This window comes from Zalophus californianus, chromosome 8 (assembly GCF_009762305.2).
Source record: "Zalophus californianus isolate mZalCal1 chromosome 8, mZalCal1.pri.v2, whole genome shotgun sequence".
Classification (NCBI taxonomy): domain Eukaryota; kingdom Metazoa; phylum Chordata; class Mammalia; order Carnivora; family Otariidae; genus Zalophus; species Zalophus californianus.
The window spans coordinates 7,858,215-7,874,990 of record NC_045602.1 but is presented as its reverse complement, the minus strand read 5'-3'; the positions used below and the strand labels follow the sequence as shown (position 1 = coordinate 7,874,990).

Below are 16,776 nucleotides of genomic sequence, written 5' to 3'. Positions count from 1 at the left end.
TATTGCAAAGAAGACATTTTATTCCATCTAATAGTCGTTGATACAGTCATGGCGAACATCAAAAGGAACACAATTTTGGACAGGAGCAGCTGTGTAACCCTGAGCAAATTATTTACACCCTCTCCAGGTCTCAGCTTGCCCACCTGGAAAGATGGGCATTTAAGTGTCCTTTGAGCGCTGACAACTGATTTCTACTCCTCTTGATGAGTCCAGAGCCAGAAGGTAGACAAAATTGTGCCCTGCTTAAGAAGTCAGTCCTACCTGTCACGGGTACAGTGGCCGGCATGTGGCTGGTACAGTGGCCTGCATCTGGCTGGCCCTCAGTAAATGTTCACTGAACTATACCAGCTTTGAGCCGATTATACGTCCTCAGTTCTGTTACCAAATTTTCTCAGACGCTCTAGGGAATTTTTCATTTTTTCCAGTTTTTTTCATTGATTCTCTGGGAAAAAAATGCATTTTGAATTTTAAACAGTTACCTTTTGCAAATGCATTTTTAGCTCACATTCTCTGAGTACCTCTTACGTGCTCGACATTGTTGTATGCTGATGGCTTGACATGCACGCCTACATTCAGTCGTATTCACTTCCCACAACACGATGACGCGGGAATTATTAATCCCCATTCCGTGGATGAGGAAGCTGAGGCGCAGTGAGATTAAATAATCTATCTGGAGCTACACAGATGGTGGAGATGTGTAAACTCACATCTGAGTGTCTTCGTTTCCAAATGCCACTGCCTGAGAATAGACCCCATTTCTGTTTTGGCATTGGCTGGACAGCGAGCGTGTAGCCAGACATATTTCTGCTCTAGAAGAACAAACACCTACAAAAGAATAGTTCTGTGGACAGTTTGCCCATGCTTGTCCCCGGAGAGGAAATGACTGCATGTGACGCAACAAATGGTTACTGAGGGCCAAGTACTATTCTGGGTGCTGGGAGCATAGCAGGGAACAATACAGAAAAAAATCCCTGCTCCCGGGGGGTGTACATTCTAGCAGGAGGAAAACAGAAGCAAACAATAAACATAATCAATAAGTATATTAAATTATATGTTAGAAGGAGAAAGTGCTATGGAAAGAAAATAGAGCAAAATAAAGAGGTCTGAAGTGTAGGGTGGGGGGTTGATTGAAAATAGGCCTCCCTACAATGATGAAATGGGACTGAGTAGGATCCATCCATGTGGATGGACGTGAGGTGTGCAGCTTTCTGAAAGAGTGACACAGACACGGTTAGTGCAAAGGCCCTGGGGTGTGCGTGTATCTGGCATGATTGGGGGTGGGCATGGAGAGCAGGGAGGCTGGCGAGGAATGAGAGAGGGCCATGGAGGTGGTCAGAAGTGGCCAGATTCCGGATATGTCATCGGAAGGCCAAACCAAGGGAACTGCTGATGTTTGAAGGTGTGATGTGAGAGAGAGAGGAGTTGAGGATGACCCCAAGGTTTTTGGCCTGAGTAACTGGAGCAGTAAAGAATTTAGGAAATATAAGGCAGTCTGGCAAAATGAGTTTATGAGGTCCCAAGATATGAAAGGCAGTACCTCCTTTTATTCTCATGAGGAAAAACACACAATTTTTAAACACTTTATTTTGAAATAATTTTAGAGCTATGGAAGAGTTTTTCCATAGCACACCCAGCTTCCCCCCAGTGCTGACATGTGGCATCACCATAGTAGGATTACAAAACCAGGACACTGACTGTGGTAAGTACCATACCGTTAACGTTCCTGTAGACTAGATCCCAATTTCCTAGATCTTCACCTACAGTCATTTTGGGGGTGCAGGACCCCTCCTGTGTTGTGTTGCCATGTCTCCTGACTCTCCAACCTGAGACCGTTTCTCCGTCTCCTTGTTAACTGCCTGGCACCTCTCCTCTTTCCTGCTGGGCCCCAGGTCTGGGCGACGGTCTTGGGGGGGGGCCATGGGGAGCTCCGACCACGGGCCCAGGCAGCCAGCACCAAGAGAAGGGCAGCCACAGCGGGACTCTCTCCCTGGCCTGGCCCAACGCCCTGGTCCCCGGCTCGCTGCAGCTCTTGGCCTCGGGGACCGCCAGTCCCTGGACACCGGGGCCACTTCTGATCCATACCGCTGGGGGGCGCCTGGTTGGCTCAGTTGGTGGAGCGTGCAACTCTCGATCTTGGAGTGGTGAGTTCGGGCCCCTTGTGGGGTGTAGAGATTAGTTAAAAAAATAAAATCTTAAACAACAACAACAACAACAGCAAAGAAACAGAAGCTGGGTCTGGGAGGCAGCAGGCCCCCCCCCGCACCGCCCGCGATGCCTGTTCCCCCAACAAAACACGGATGGCTAAGGAAAGGCTCTCCTAACTCTACCAGGATCAAAGTACTGACTCAGCGGTTTGCTCCCGAGGCTGAAGAACGCTGGCGCCAGTAAGGAGAGCCTCCCTGCCCCTCCTTGCCCCACCTCGCCCCCTCGGCCCCCACCCAGAGCTCGGCAGCCTGCAGCTAGAGGTGCGTGAGTGACTCACTGAGTGCTGGGTTTTAGAGATAAGACCAGGGTGTTGCTGGCACTGTTCAGGCCGGGAAGAGGCTGATGGCCCAGTTACCATGGTAACCAAAGTTTGCTTTAAGAGCGGAGGTGCTCGCATCTTACCGGACAAGAGAGACTTAGAGACGCATGCTGTCATGATGGTGTAGGCTCCGCGCGCATTCAGATAACTCTCTTCTGCAGTCGGCCACTGGAGGTGGGCATGTGAGCACTAGGTTTTGCAAACTGAAGATGGACCGGGATCTTTCCAGGGGGTGGAAGATGCTGGTACAGCCTCAGTCTGGGAGAGAGGCTCCTCAGAGGATGGGGCCACACGCTATGTAAATGCCACCAAAGCCGTCCATGCTACCGTCTGCTGGTCTGCTAGTTGGGGTGGCTTGCGGGTGATGGAGGGCACAGCCGGGGACCAGGGCACGTGGCCTTAGCTCCTGGTGTTACTAGAGCATGGGCTCTGCAGCGAGACCGCCCGAGGCTCCAATGAGCTGTGCGACTGTGGGCAAGTGTCTCGGGCTCTCTGAGCTTCAGTGCCTTGTCTGTCAAACGGAGGGACCACGGGGTCTACCCCATAATGCTGCTACGGGTCAAACCATCAGAATCGCACAGAGGGCCAGGGCCCCAGAGCCCTTAATAAATTGCAGCTCTGAAAGTCTGGCCGCAGGACTTTGGGTGAGTCACTTTTCCTTCTTCAGGACTCTGTTCAGCGCGTGTTCAGGCTCCTTCCCGGGCTGACTCCACGCCCCGTGTTTGCTGTGTGGCACCCTCACCATCGCTGTCTAGTCTAGAATGCAGCGCCAGCAGGGGCCCGTGGGGGTCATGCTCCAAGTGACAGAATGACATCCGCGCTGGGAACGGGAGATGGGCTGGGGCCGGGAGAAGCCTTTCTTTACTCGAGGATTTCATTTTGTTCCAAGAGCAGGATTCTATTTAAAAATCGGGTTGCAAAATAAATAAATAAAATAAAATAAAATAATAAAATAAACAAATAAAAATCAGGTTGCTGTTTCTACTGGAGCAGGAAGCTAAGAGCCCGAGAGGGCATTTGGAAGAAGGCAGCATTTCTCTGCCCTCCCCACCCCCCAAGTCTCCGAACATCCCCGTGCCTTCACCTCTGCTTTTGAAGACTCACCTTCTGCTCCTCTTTTAAAACCCAGCTCCGGTGTTGGCCCCACGGCGCTTTCTTGACCCCTCTCGAGTTAACTCATGTCAGTCCTCCTTCCTCTCTATTTTGTACCTGTTACTTCCCATTTCTCCCTTTATTTGAATTATTTAACACAGCTGTCTCTCCCACTGGTTCCCAAATTCCCTGAGGATAGGGATTATGGATCATTTGTTTATTCCCCAGATTTCTCATTATGTGCTTCACAAATGTTTGTAGACTCAATCAAATTGAATATATGTGGGGTGTATACTCGAGTTTCTTTTCTGATGATTTCATTTTGGTATAAGTTTGCTTTTAGTTTAAGGAATCAAAGCATAATTGGGTATGTATTCTTAAATGGCTTCAAATAACTTTTAATACACCACTAGTGTTGATGCTTACAAAACTGGAAATCGGAAAGATTTTTCCCTTTATTAGTGTGTGAGTGAGAGAGAGAATGAGGGGTCGGTAATGCTTGCAACATTTCACCTGTAAGGGAAAAACCGGTAGAAGTAGAAACATAAGCATGACTTGCAGATCTAGTTTCTGGCTCGTACAAAAGAAGGAATTTAAAAATTGAGAGGGTGCGTTTGTCTCTGAGAACCTTTTACTCTGAATCTCAACAAGCTCACCCAAGGCCCCGGGTGAGAAGGCTAAGTTAGGTATGAAGGCAGAAATAAGTGACTGAAAATCGCAGGTGGTTAATATTAACTTCCTTTTCTTTCACGAATAAGCTATATCATCTGGAATGACTGGGTGAAACTCAGAGGCCTTCCAACTAACCTGGGAATTGGCACACTTTCTGGGAAGGACCAGATGGTAAATATTTTAGGCTTTGCAGGACAAAGGGCCTCTGAGGTAACTAACTCAACCCTTCAGAGTGATTTAAGCCAGTGGAAGACCGCACATGAACAAACGGGGGACATGGCTGTGTCCAATAAAACTTTGTTTACAAAAACAGGTGGGAGTTGGATTTGGCTTGCTGGCTGTAGGTTGCAGACTCCTGAACTAAACAGTCCATCTTCGGGTTTACTGGTCCCTTCTCTTAAACACAGCAAGCACATAGAAATGGAAGCCATGAGGTCCAAGTTGTAAGGTTATGATGGTGTCGCAATTTTAACACAGAAAATCAAATGAGTGAGAAAAAAAGGACACCTCTCGAGTCTGAATGGCGGTTTCTGATCCAGAAGGATGGCTGGCCTCTCACCTGTGGCAGAGCCCAACTCCTGCTGTCACTGACCCCTTCCTCACCCACCCCCACCCCCCTGTCTTCGAGGTCTGAGGTTTGTTGTGCCCAGAAGTGGAGCCTGCTGGCTGTGTTGATCTACTGCGGTGAGGGGAGAGCACAGAACCATGCAGAGAAAGCCCCACACTGGCCCCAAATGAAAGTGTTAAGTTTTAATCAATGTAGGAAAATAAATTTGCTTTTTTTTGATTACTCAGAGATTTTACGTGGCTTACTGTATTAGGGTTTTCCAGAGAAACAGCAGCAATAGCATATATAGAGTGGGGTATATATAAAAGGAGGCTTTACTATAGGAACTGGCTCACGGGGCTGTGGAGGCTGAGAAGTCCCATGGTCTTCCATCCGCAAGCTGGAAACCCCGGGGAGCTGGTGGCATAACTCAGTCTGAGCCCAAAGGCCTGAGATTGAGGAGCACCAATGCCCAGGGACAAGAGAAGATGGGTGTCCCAGCTCCAGCAGGGAGTGAGAATTCACCCTTCCTCCTTCTTGTTCAAATCAGGTCCTCAGCCTCATCAGGGAGGGCATCTCCTGACTTGGTCTGCTGATTCAAATGCTAATGTCTTCTGGAAACATTCTCCCAGACACTCCCAGAAATAATGTGCCACCAGCTACCTTGGGCTCCCTTAGCTCAGTGAAGTTGACACATAAAATTAACCATCAGAACTACTGTTAGAGTAACTTTTTATCAAAAGAAAATTACAATCAAAGTTTAAAAAAATCCTAGTGTCTAAGAATATATTTAGGACAAACCCTATTCTTAAACTTATTTATGCTTAACAACCCCAGTGAGCTAGAATAGGGTTGTCTTTGGAAACTGCCAACCTGACTGTACTATTCCCCAGAGCCCTCCACATAGTTCACAGAATCAAGTGTCCATTTCTTCATCATGGACTGCAGTGGGACTAGGTTACGCCACAGCAAGAAACACCCACAAGGACTGGCTTACAGCAGCAGATATTTAGTTCTTGCCTTGGCTCCATACCCATCACAAGTTGGCCAGGGGATCTGTTTAGTGACTGCCCCCTCTAGGACCCTGGGTGACAGAGCTACCACCATCGCGAACGTTGATGGTCACCGTGGCAGAGAGAGAATTCGAGATCTTCCAGCAGGCTTGATGGCTGTAGTCCCAAAAGTGACACACTCAATTTTGCTCAGGAATCATTGGCCAGAGAATGTCCCAGGACCACCGAATCGCAAGGTGGAGAGTACATTCCTACCATTTTTCCAGGAGGAAATGTTTACTATCAGACACAACGTTCTAGATCTACCATATGCCTCCAGTTTCATTTCCCATCAGTGACAGGACTAGTTTGTAAGAACATGATTAGGAACTTGTGCTTTGATCCTGTGTGTGTGTGTGTGTGTGTGTGTGTGTGTGTGTGTGTGTGTGTGTGTGTGTGTGTAGGGATTAGGAGAAATTCTTTGGCCAGAGAGGGTTAAAAGGTGAGTGTAAAATGAGAACATGACCTTAATCACTCAGCTACTCAAACTTCTGGGTTAATAGCATCAGAGGCACTGGTAGGGGGCCTTAGAGAGTGTCAGAAGGCAGGAATTCCTGTTCCCTTCAAGGGTCCTTCTAGCTGGACTAAGATCCAAACTGACACGAGATAGATTAGCAAGAGAAAATCAGATTTAATAGCCTCCGTACAGGGAACCCACACAGACATGGAAATTCCAAAGACAGGCAAAAACAGGTATTTATGCCGTTCTGAACTAAGGAGAAGGGGCTAGGGGGTCTTGGACTTCAAAGGGAAGGGATGTAATTCACAGGAAGATGAAAAAGAGTAAATGTTTGGTAAACAAATGCTTGCCCTGCCATATAGATGGGTCACTCAGATAAAATTTATCTGTGGAAGTAACCCTTAGTCTGGAAAGATCCTCTGATTTAGATTCTCCTATGTAGTTAAGGGAGGGGCAAAAGTTTCTCTGGAGGCTGTAGGGTCCGGATTGCCTTTAGCTCAAAGGAATCTGCAGGTCAGAGTGGCTCATCTTGGGGCAGCCTCTCCTCTGCACCATGCTAGCTCATTCTGCACTTTCCTCCGGGGTGGTGGGGCACATCCCTGATGCACAGGGCGGAGCTGGGTGGATGGAGCATGGCTGAATCACAGCCTCTCCTCCTCCCTGGTCAGGCACTTTCGTTCAGTAAATAATCTGTACAACCCTACATGTAGGGTGACGGACTCACTGGTTGAAAATCCCACAACCCAGGAATACCCTCAGTCCTGGGCAAACAGAAATGGTTGGTCACCCTACCTACATGGTAGCCCTGGGTACAGGGGTGGTAGCTCCTTCTAAGGAGCTCAGTTTGTCTATTCTGCTAGGTTTCTCAATATTTGGGTATAGTGAGCGTGATGAAAAGACCATGAGGACCAGACAGACTTGGGTTTGAGTCCCACCTTTGCTACCTCAAGGCTTCAAGACCTTAAGTGAGTCCGCAGCTCTTCTGAGCCTCAGCTTTGCCATCCATAAAATGGAGGAAGGTAGTATCTACCTTAGGACATTGCTAAGAGGCTCCTTTAGGGAGCCCGGGTCTGTAAAGGGACCAGGAAGTGCTAGCTAACCTCCCTGGGTGGTGGTTGATTGCATTCCACAGGACAGGGGGTCCTTTCCGCAGGAGGACCTGTACAAACAATTCCCAGGCATCCATCCGTATGAGCAGGCTGAGACTTCGGTGCCACTTAACAAGTTAAAACACTATGAACAGAAGGGCCAGCAAACTTAATATTTAACCTGAGCTTTGACTGTTCCTTAAGGTGATCAGTTCACTGGGGAATTCTCAGGTCTCCCAGGAGGAGGAGGAATGGAAGCATCTCCCCAGCTCTCTGGGACCATGCACTGGTTCTGTGCAGAAGTGACCAGAACAGGGCAGTTTCCACATTGCAGAGGTGCCGTTCACGGTGGGCTGGTTTGAGCTTAAAGTTGGACGTTTCATGTTGGATGCGTGCTCTTTAGCCACCAGTAGTGCAAAGGTTCACTTCCACAATCAAAACCTATTAAGGCCACGTTCACACCGGCTTCATTGCCCCTCCCCCCACCACTGCCCTTTCCCCTCTTGCTATAGGACTTCCTCAGCATGAAAAATAACAAAGCCTAGAGTCTAAGTATGCTTTGAGTGCCCTCCAAATCTCCAACTCAAAACTGTGTTTGTGGAAAGGGGAGTCAGCCTATGGCTGTCTGTGTGGTGGATCTGCAAGGAGCAGGGATCAGGTTCATGGAGGCCGGCAACTGTGGATGATGCCATACCGGACAGGTGTGATGCTTGTGCTGTCCACAGCCGCTGGGAGGGGACGGTCCCGCCACCTGGGCCAGCACCGTAGCTCAGTGGGCCAGGTGTGGGCACCCGAACCTAGAGTAGCCCAACTCCAGAGTGGGCTGCTTCCTGCCCACTCATAAACACCCCACCCCAACCAGAGCTCCCCACTCCAGGTAAAACCTCATCAGGAAAAGACTCACACCGCAGCAGAGCTCCCCACCAGCCACCCGATCCTTTCTCCTGACCCATGAACTGGGGGAGGTGGAGGATGATGCGTTGTCCATGTGAAGACCTTCCATCAGTCTTCTGGTTTGTATGCCTACTTCTCGCTCCCACCTTTGTTCATACCTGCTGCCCGAGTCCCTGAGCCTCACTGTCAGAAGACTGACTCCTGTTTCCCCCTTAGCCCCTGACCTCATATCACAGGCTGTAAATCTTCCTGTTTCATCTGGAAACCTTCTACGATCAGCTTTCCATCTTCCAGAAATGTGCGGAAATCTCTCATCTGTGATTTTTACAACACCTTCCCTGTCTCTTTTTCTTTTTTCTTTTCTTTTCTTTTAACTTCAATACCTTGATTTCAGTGGGGTGGGGTCTCAAATAAAAAGAGAAGCAAACTGTGCCTGACCTGCCCTTTTGGACCAGAAGCCCATAGATCTCTCTTCAGCAATGTGAACTGGTCACCTCATGGAAAGCCGGCATCATTGACCCTGCTTTCCACATTTTGTTTAAACGGGGTATAAGTCATCCATGTTTTACTGCCTATGGTCAGAACTTTTTACAACGTTATAGAATGGGCCAAATCCATCATGCCAACACTGAGGACTTAAGATTTCTTATTTCTGAGTAAATACTGCAGAAGAGTTCTATAACTCATTATCCTTAATGAATAGTATCAACTCTTCCTTACATTTCTTCCCACCCCTCTCAGCGGTGAAGCCATGAAACCAAATGGAAAAGCGTGGACACTTTGCAAGGAGACAATAGCAATTATATGAGATTACTGCTGTCCAAATGTATCAGCAATAATTGATAGCACCATGGCTCTCTCAAGTTACTGATTAAGCATTAAAAATAGAAACATGGCTTGCCTGTGTTTCAAATGCTGTCTCGTTTTTCCTCTGAATATAAATACTATCTTTCTGTTTATTCATAATAACCAGAACCTACACAGTATATCTCTCCTACATAATGGCTACTGATGTGTCAGGAATGGTGGACGATTATAGAGAGGTCCTGAGCAGGGGGAATAGATCTGGGAAGTCCCAGAAGCAGGGCACTTGAGTGGGGCTTTTAGAGGGGGGTGGTCCTTGGGCTGTGGTAAGCAGAGCACCTGCCTCACCTCCGGATGCCAGGCTAGTCCTGTTGCCAAGGGAAACATCACTCAGGACACATCTCCTGCTGAAAGTATCAACAACTACAGTTCTCTGCCAAAGTTTAATTTGCTCACCACAAGGAAGTTATTATTTTCCAGGAATGAAGCAGCTGGCTCTTGAGCTGGGTCTCATCTTCCATCTTCCCCACCGGCCACCACCACAGTCACTGCATAAAGAAGTCCTTTAGCTGGAGACGTGTGGCTGCCAAGATGCCTCCATAAGAGGGATTAGACCCCATTTTCAATGTCCCAATATTCCTGGGATTTTGCTAACCCCATGGGACAGAGAGATTCTTGTTTATTTCTAGAGATGATCTTAGGAGGCATTCGTCATGTGGGAAAACAGGTTTTTTGCTTATTATGGGAAACTTCTAATAAAATCAATATGGGTTTTTAGTATGTTTGATGGAAGCCAGGTCTCCAAATGTAGCTGATTTTAAGTGGATTCTCAAGAATGGAAAGAGCACAGGCTTTGGCATTACTGTTGCTGAAGCCAAGCGAGCTAGACAAGTCTGGGGAAACAAGGTTGGGATCTCGAGTGGTCAGAAACACCAACTGCCCTGAGAGGTGGAACACACAGAGCTCTGGATATATTTAAACCATGAGTCACATGGCTAGACTCTACTTGGGCAGAAGTAAAACATGTTTTCCTTCAAATGATTAAACTTAGTTGAACTTAGTTCAAGAAAAATGTCTTTTCCCTCTGAATGTTCCCCCCCCCCCCGCCCCCGGCCCAGGCTTAAAGAGTTTCAAGATGAGATTTGTTTTCTTAACGAGAAAACATATCAATAGCTTCCAAATTAGACACATCTGTAGACTTGGGACACCCAGATGACAAATAATATATTTGGCCCATCTCCTACATCTGGATGGTTAAGACTGCATGTCAAAGAAAGAAGAAAAAAAAAGGAAGTTAGAAAGACTTCCTTGGTCTGTTGATAATAAAACTGAATGGAAATGGACTTGCATCCCATGTTTATTCCATTTTCTCCCACATAAAGTTTTTAATCCCTACTCCTGGAGTGATAAAACAGTAACATTTCAAGTCCACGGTTGGAAAAGTTTAGCCAACATTTCATCTGACCAACTGTTCTGCAACTCAGTCAGGATTCTGGTTAATGCCGAGTCCACATGGGTGAGTGAGACTCAGGGTGTTGGCACTGTCTTACTTTGGAAAAGTTGGGTTTTTTAAGTAAGTGGGGAAAAAGAGAGGAACAAGTCTAAGCACAACACAGGCAAGACCAACAATAACATCCCTGGAGTTGAAAGAAACAGCTTTGAGGAGCCTCCTGTCTTTACTTGGGGGTTAGTTCACTTAAAATAATAAACGTATTTCTTTTACTATCCAATGACCAAAAGCTAGAATTATGATTAGTACCTATTGGTATTTCCTTTGCTTTTTTTCGGGGGGGGGAATGCTTTCTCTGTTCCCTTTTTTAAAATAATTTTTCTTTCCTAATAGTGATTACTTTTTATGATGAGGGTTTTGGGTGAGGCGCAGCGTTGGGGCGCGGGGTCTCAGATGTGGCGGGCGGGGGGCGGGGGGACAGAAAGAGGGCCCGCCCCTTTCTGCTGCGGCGCCCGCCGGAAGGCTGGAGGGGCTGTCCTCGCCGAGGGTCTCCCCTTCCCTCCTGTCACGTTTAGGTCCCCCGGGCGCGGGAGGGAGAGGGGCGGCAATTTGAGGCTGGGGGGGGCCACTGAGGTGTGAGACCCCGCACATTATCTTACTCAGTCCTCAGGGGTTTGTACCCCATCCGAGGAATGGGAGGCTCGGAGAGGCGACGTCGCCCACCGCCCGCCCAGCCCGATGCGGCAAGGCTGTGATATCACCTCCCTACTCTCATCACGTCCTCGCGCAGTGTTTTCCATAAATGAGCAAAAAGCCCAGCCGAGTTCGCCCCAAGGTCGGTCGGCGCCCGGGGGGGGTTCAGTTCCAGGCGGCGGGGACCTGGCTGACCCGAGGGTGGCGGAGCCAGAGCCCGGCAGGCGGGCCCGCAAGGGGGTCCCCACCCCAGGCGGGGAGGAGGAGAGGGGGAAGAAGACTGAGGAGGGGACGCTCCGCCCCAGTGTCCCCGACCCCTCACCCCAGTGTCCCGCACCCGGCTCTCACTCCCCGCACCACCTTCCACAGGCTGGGGCCGTGCCCTCTCCTCCCGGCCGCCCCTGGCCCTGGCCCTCGCCCCCGGGTCTGGACCCCTCACCCCCCCGCCCTGGACCGCACCCCACACCCCGGCCGCGCCCCCTCCCGCGTCCCCGCCCCCGGATCTCGTCCCCCCAACCCATCTCTACCCCTCACCCTTCGGGCCCGAATCCGCACCCCTGCATCTCGTTAGCGCCCCCAACCGCCACCGCCGGCCAAACCCGGGTCTGCACCCCCGTCCCCCTGGCCTCCCCTCCCTCTAGTGCCCTCGGCACCCCCCCCGCCCAGGCCCAGATCCGCACCCCAACTCCTCGCCGCGCCGGGTCCCGCGTCCCCGCCCCCGGATCGCGTCTCCCCCACCTCACACCCCCCCCCACACACACACCCCTGCCCGGGTCCGCACCCCAGCCCCCGGCCGCGCCCCCTCCCGCGTCCCCGCCCCGCCGCGCTCCCGCCCCGGGGCCGCGCTCGGGCGGCGAGACCGGCCTGCTGGGCGGGCGGCGGGGGCGCCATGGGCAGCGGCAGCAGCCGGAGCGGCCGGGCCCTGAGGCGGCTGCGCAGCCCCGACAGCCGGCCGGCGGGGCCCGGCGGGGCAGCCTCGGAGGGCGGGACGCGGCCTCTGGTCTCCGCGACGGCGGCGGCGGCCGCCCGGGAGGAGGCCCGGGAGGCGGAGGCTGCTGAGGGGGCGGCCGACCCCGACCCCGACCGCGACCCCGGCCCCGCGGACGGCGGGAACGAGACCTTGCGCCTGCTGGACCAGCTGCTGGCCGAGTCGGCGGCCTGGGGCCCGGGGGAGCTCGTCCCGCGGGGCCCGGCGCGGCCCAAACCCGCAGCCGGCGCCGGGAGCCGGGTGAGTGTGGGAGTCCGCGGAGCCGTTGGGGCCGAGCCCTGTCCCCCAGCACCCCCCCAGCCCCCCAGCCGCGTGCTTCCTCCGACCCGCCTCCGCGCTCCCCCCCCCCAGGCTCCCTGGGCCTGCGCGACGCCTGTCCCCCTCTGCCCCGAGTGTCACCCACCGTCCGTGTGTCTCCGAATGCCTCCGAGGTCTCCTGCTGCTCACGCGGCCTCTCCTTCCCTAACACCCCGTCTGATCTTCTCCCTGTCTGTCCCTTCTGGGTGCTGGTCTCGCTGCCTCGAGTTTGGGGTGACAGTGCTGGGCGCAGCCTGTAAGAGCAGGGGGCACACATCCCTTGGCAGAAGTGCATCTCCCGGGCTGGCTTCTGGCCAGAGCTCGCCTTTCTTTCCTTTCAGAGCTGTGTGTCCACCCTCACAGCACGGCATCCCAGACTCCTTCCCGCCTAGGTGGGAGTTGGCCAGGGGTGCTGGCTATTCTCTCCAGAGGAAGCTGCGCAATGGTGGGACTGGTTGCCAAACAGTGGTTCACAAATGTGTCAGACACATCAAGAGCCTTGCCTTGCTAGTCAAGCAATTCACATGCTACTGGCTATTTTTAAGATGCTGTGGAATCTGTTTTTCGCTTCCCAATCCTCTCTTCCAGAACATTTGTAATAACAGTCCCTCCCGTTGTTCTAGAAAAACAATAAAAACAAGCACTCCGGTTTGGCAACAGTCTTCACTCCAGCAGAGCAGAATGAACGAGAAGACCTTTACTATCAGCTCCTGGGCTTGAGGAGGATGCCAAAGGCAGCACCCCCTTCCCTGGAGCCCCACAGGCTTTGCTTAACTGCCAGGACCCAGGGAAGTGTCTTCTGGGGGCAGCCACCAAGCAGCAAAATCCAGAAACCACTGTGAGGGGTGGGGCGGAGAACTGGCTCAAATCAGACAGTGCAGAGTGTCTCCTCTCCTCCCCCACCATCCTCCTGCCGGACCCGTCCCCTGCTACCCTCCCAAAGTGAGCCGCAGTGAGTAGGACTGAATTTGTTCACAAGATGCCTTCAAGACTACGTCACCATTCAGTTATATAACGCGAAAAATGGATAAACAGTTGAGAAATTTGGGGGAAATTCTCAGCATGAAAGCAATCATCTAGTGTCCAAGTTTCAAGTGGCTTGGAAACCCTAGAAGTGAAAGCGAGAGGAAAAGAAAACGAATGGATTTCCCCTCGACGTCCTGAATATCAGTGACTCTCAGGGTGCAGGGCTGCCTTACTCACTCTCCCAGTCATTTCTATGAGCCCAGCACCCCTCTGGGTGCTAAAGCAAACACAGATGGCCCACGGTCCTTATCCAAAAGAAATCTACAGTTTAGTGGGGAGAGAGAGACCTGCAGACAAAAAACAGAATAGAGCGTGGTGAGAGACAGACCTGCACAGAGTCCACAAGAGGAGCGACCGAGCCCCTGGAAAAGTGAGGGTGGCACTCCAGAAGGACAGCACTTGACCTGAATCTGGAAGGATCTGTGGCTTTAGCCAGGCAAACAAGCAGGGAAGAGCATTTGTGCAGAGAGAACCCCACGTGCGTGTGGGCAGAGGCGGTGGGGTGGGGTCTACAGTGCCCAGGCTGTGGGCAGGGAGGGCCTGGTTGAAGAGGCTGAGGGGTACGTGCCATGCTGTTGCAGGTGCTGCTGGGAGTTTCCCAGGTCGAGAAGTTTGGACTTTACCGTAAAAGCTGTGGCTGTCTCTGAAGGGCCAGGGGGAGCCGCATTTTGTGTTTTAGGAAGATGACACCGACACAGCTGTGGGAGGAGGGACTGGGCCAAGTAAGCCTGCGGTCGGGATGGCCAGCTGGGGGCTGCTTCGGTGGCGTGGGTGAGCAGGTCCTGAGTGAAGCAGGCCAGCCAGAGCGCCGAAGGGGAGATGGAGGTGCCTAGGAGGGAGAATCGGTCAGCCGTGGTGCTTCTTCTGGATGTGGATTGTATGTATCCTCTGTGCTATAAATATTTCTTGAGTGAATCCTAGAATCTTAGGATTATTAGATCTGTAAGAAAGCTCCTCGAGTCCAATTATTTTCAGGTATGGGGAGATGAAGTGAAAAGGTCAGGGCTCCTAATTTCTTGACTGTAAAGGTCCCAGAAGGTTAACTGCCTGAACACTCAAGTGTGGGGTTTATGCTTTTTTTGCTGTATAGATTACGTCCTTTGATTCTCTTGGCAATTGTACATCTTATAAGATTCTGAGTTGACAAAACATCATTGAGCTAGGAAAAAATTGGTATTTAGATGGATCCATATTGACCCATCTAAATACCAAAGGGCCGACTTCTATGTATGGGTTGAAGTCGGCCCTTCTTCCAAATGTTAGAAATGATGTTCCCAAGGACAGAGCAAATGATTGATTGAGCAAGTAAATAACACAATTTAAATTTCTTTAGGAGGGAAGGACGAAAACCTTCCTTAGGTTCTAAACTGTCTAGCAGTTTGGAGGAGAGAGGTACTCTTCGTCAGACAATGCCAAACTCAAGTGAAATTATCCCTTTAAGCACCCATGTTTAAAAATTTTAACTACTGGGCGCCTGGGTGGCTCAGTTGGTTGAGCGACTGCCTTCGGCTCAGGTCATGATCCTGGAGTCCCGGGATCGAGTCCCGCATCGGGCTCCCCGCTTGGCGGGGAGAGTCTGCTTCTCCCTCTGACCCTCTTCCCTCTCGTGCTCTCTCTCTCTCGTTCTCTCCCTCTCAAATAAATAAATAAAATCTTTAAAAAAAATAAAAATAAAAATTTTAACTACTGCTGATTAGAATATCTTAGAGACTGGTTATGCGTATCTCTGAACCATCACCCTGAATGTTATGGATTATACTCAACTATATTCAAGAATAATTATAGCTAATATTTAATGTGCACTTGGGTCTCAAACAAGCATTAACTCTTTTCATCTTTAACAGTATCGTCCATTTTTACGGGTGGGAAAGAGAAAACAGGCACAGAGAGGTTAAGCACCTTAACTAAAGCCACACAGTTATGGCAGAGCGGAGATCAGACTCTCGACAGTCAGGCTCCTGTACCCTTATTATCAAAATGGCCCTAACAGCTGCGATGCTTGTTATTGCCTCTCTGCCTTGGTCCGTCTTTCCACTGTCACGTTTTAGCCATTGTCAGTCTGTATGCAACCAAACAAGCTTCTCTGTATCCCCCGCCCTAGTGGACACCTCTCTGAGCTGCACTTGGGGGTTGGAATCACATAGCCATGCCTGCTGATTCTGTGTTTCAAGGAAGAGCATGGCCCTCCGAGGTCAGGCCTGGGAGAGGTTCTTCCCTGGCCTGAAGAATCATCTCTTCAGCCAGTGGGCTTTGTGGCAAATATTTCAATCAAACGTGCGTCTTTGTCTTGTTTCTTAATTCTTGGTTGTTTTCCTATACAGTTAAGGTTGCTGGATAAGAATGAAGTATTGCCATATTCTAAAACTGGGATTTTTAAAATTAAGTTTTAAGAAGTATTTACTTTTATTTATTTTTTATTTATTTACTTATTTATTTTAGAGAGGGAGAAAGATTGGGGGTGGGAAGGGGCAGAGAGAGAGAGGCCTAAGCGGGCTCCAGAGCCTGAGGCGGGGCTCGATCTCACAACCCTGAGATCATGACCTGCAATCAAGGGTTGGACACTCAATCAACTGAGCCACCCAGGTGCCCCTTCTAAGGGGTATTTAAATCAATTACATCTCTCCCCCCCCATATAGGTACATATGAGAAATGTGTATCTACATATAGGGGCTACTTCAGTGGTCCTAGTGGCATTATGTTGATATCACTGAAATTATAATAATCTGCTTTGGATTTTTATACTTCAACTATTTCATAAACAGCTTTTTATATTGCTGCATAGTATTCTTAATTATTTTAATAAATGCAAAATATCCATCAAATTCATGTACCATGAATTAAACCATCTCCTATTACTGTCCTGGATTAATTTCTAACTTTGTGCCTTGCATTATTAGGTGTGCAGAGCAGAATTTTTTTTCCCAAAGCCAGTGGAACTTTAAAATCAACAGTATCTTAGTGGGATATTGAAACCAAAAACTATTTAGGATGGAAAAATTATGTGAGAAAAGCTAATCGTTTGGGCTTGGGTTTTATTAAGTTATTTGATCAAATTATAGTTTTTTAACAATGCAGCAGTATCTCTGCCACTCAGCGCTGTATTACCTGGGAAAATTACCGTCTGTTATTGATCCATGCATTTAGTGTGTAGTTTAGAGCACCTGCATGTGCCAGGTACTGTTGTAGGTG

General features: G+C 50.0%; 1 protein-coding gene and 1 long non-coding RNA gene across 5 annotated transcripts in view; one reads left to right on the top strand and one right to left on the bottom strand.

Moving 5' to 3' along the window:
• On the bottom strand, positions 1–13,326 carry LOC113937366. Its single transcript, XR_003524604.1, has 3 exons — positions 12,668–13,326; positions 2,608–3,422; positions 1–2,155 (listed from the first exon to the last, which is right to left on the bottom strand). It is a non-coding gene; the product is annotated as an uncharacterized LOC113937366 (long non-coding RNA).
• CYS1 (cystin 1) overlaps positions 12,148–16,776 on the top strand; it is a 21,861-nt gene continuing 17,232 nt past the window's right edge. For 2 of the 4 annotated variants that reach the window (XR_003524602.2, XR_003524603.2), the window contains exons 1-2: positions 12,148–12,504; positions 13,185–14,464. Coding sequence is in view for 2 of the 4 variants with exons in the window: in XM_027621571.2 (XP_027477372.1) it covers positions 12,166–12,504; positions 13,185–13,403 (558 nt within the window). In the remaining 2 variants the exon portion in view is untranslated. Of the gene's footprint in view, positions 12,505–13,184; positions 15,159–16,776 lie in introns of those variants that run through there. The other 2 variants (XM_027621571.2, XM_027621572.2) reach the window with 2 other exon arrangements.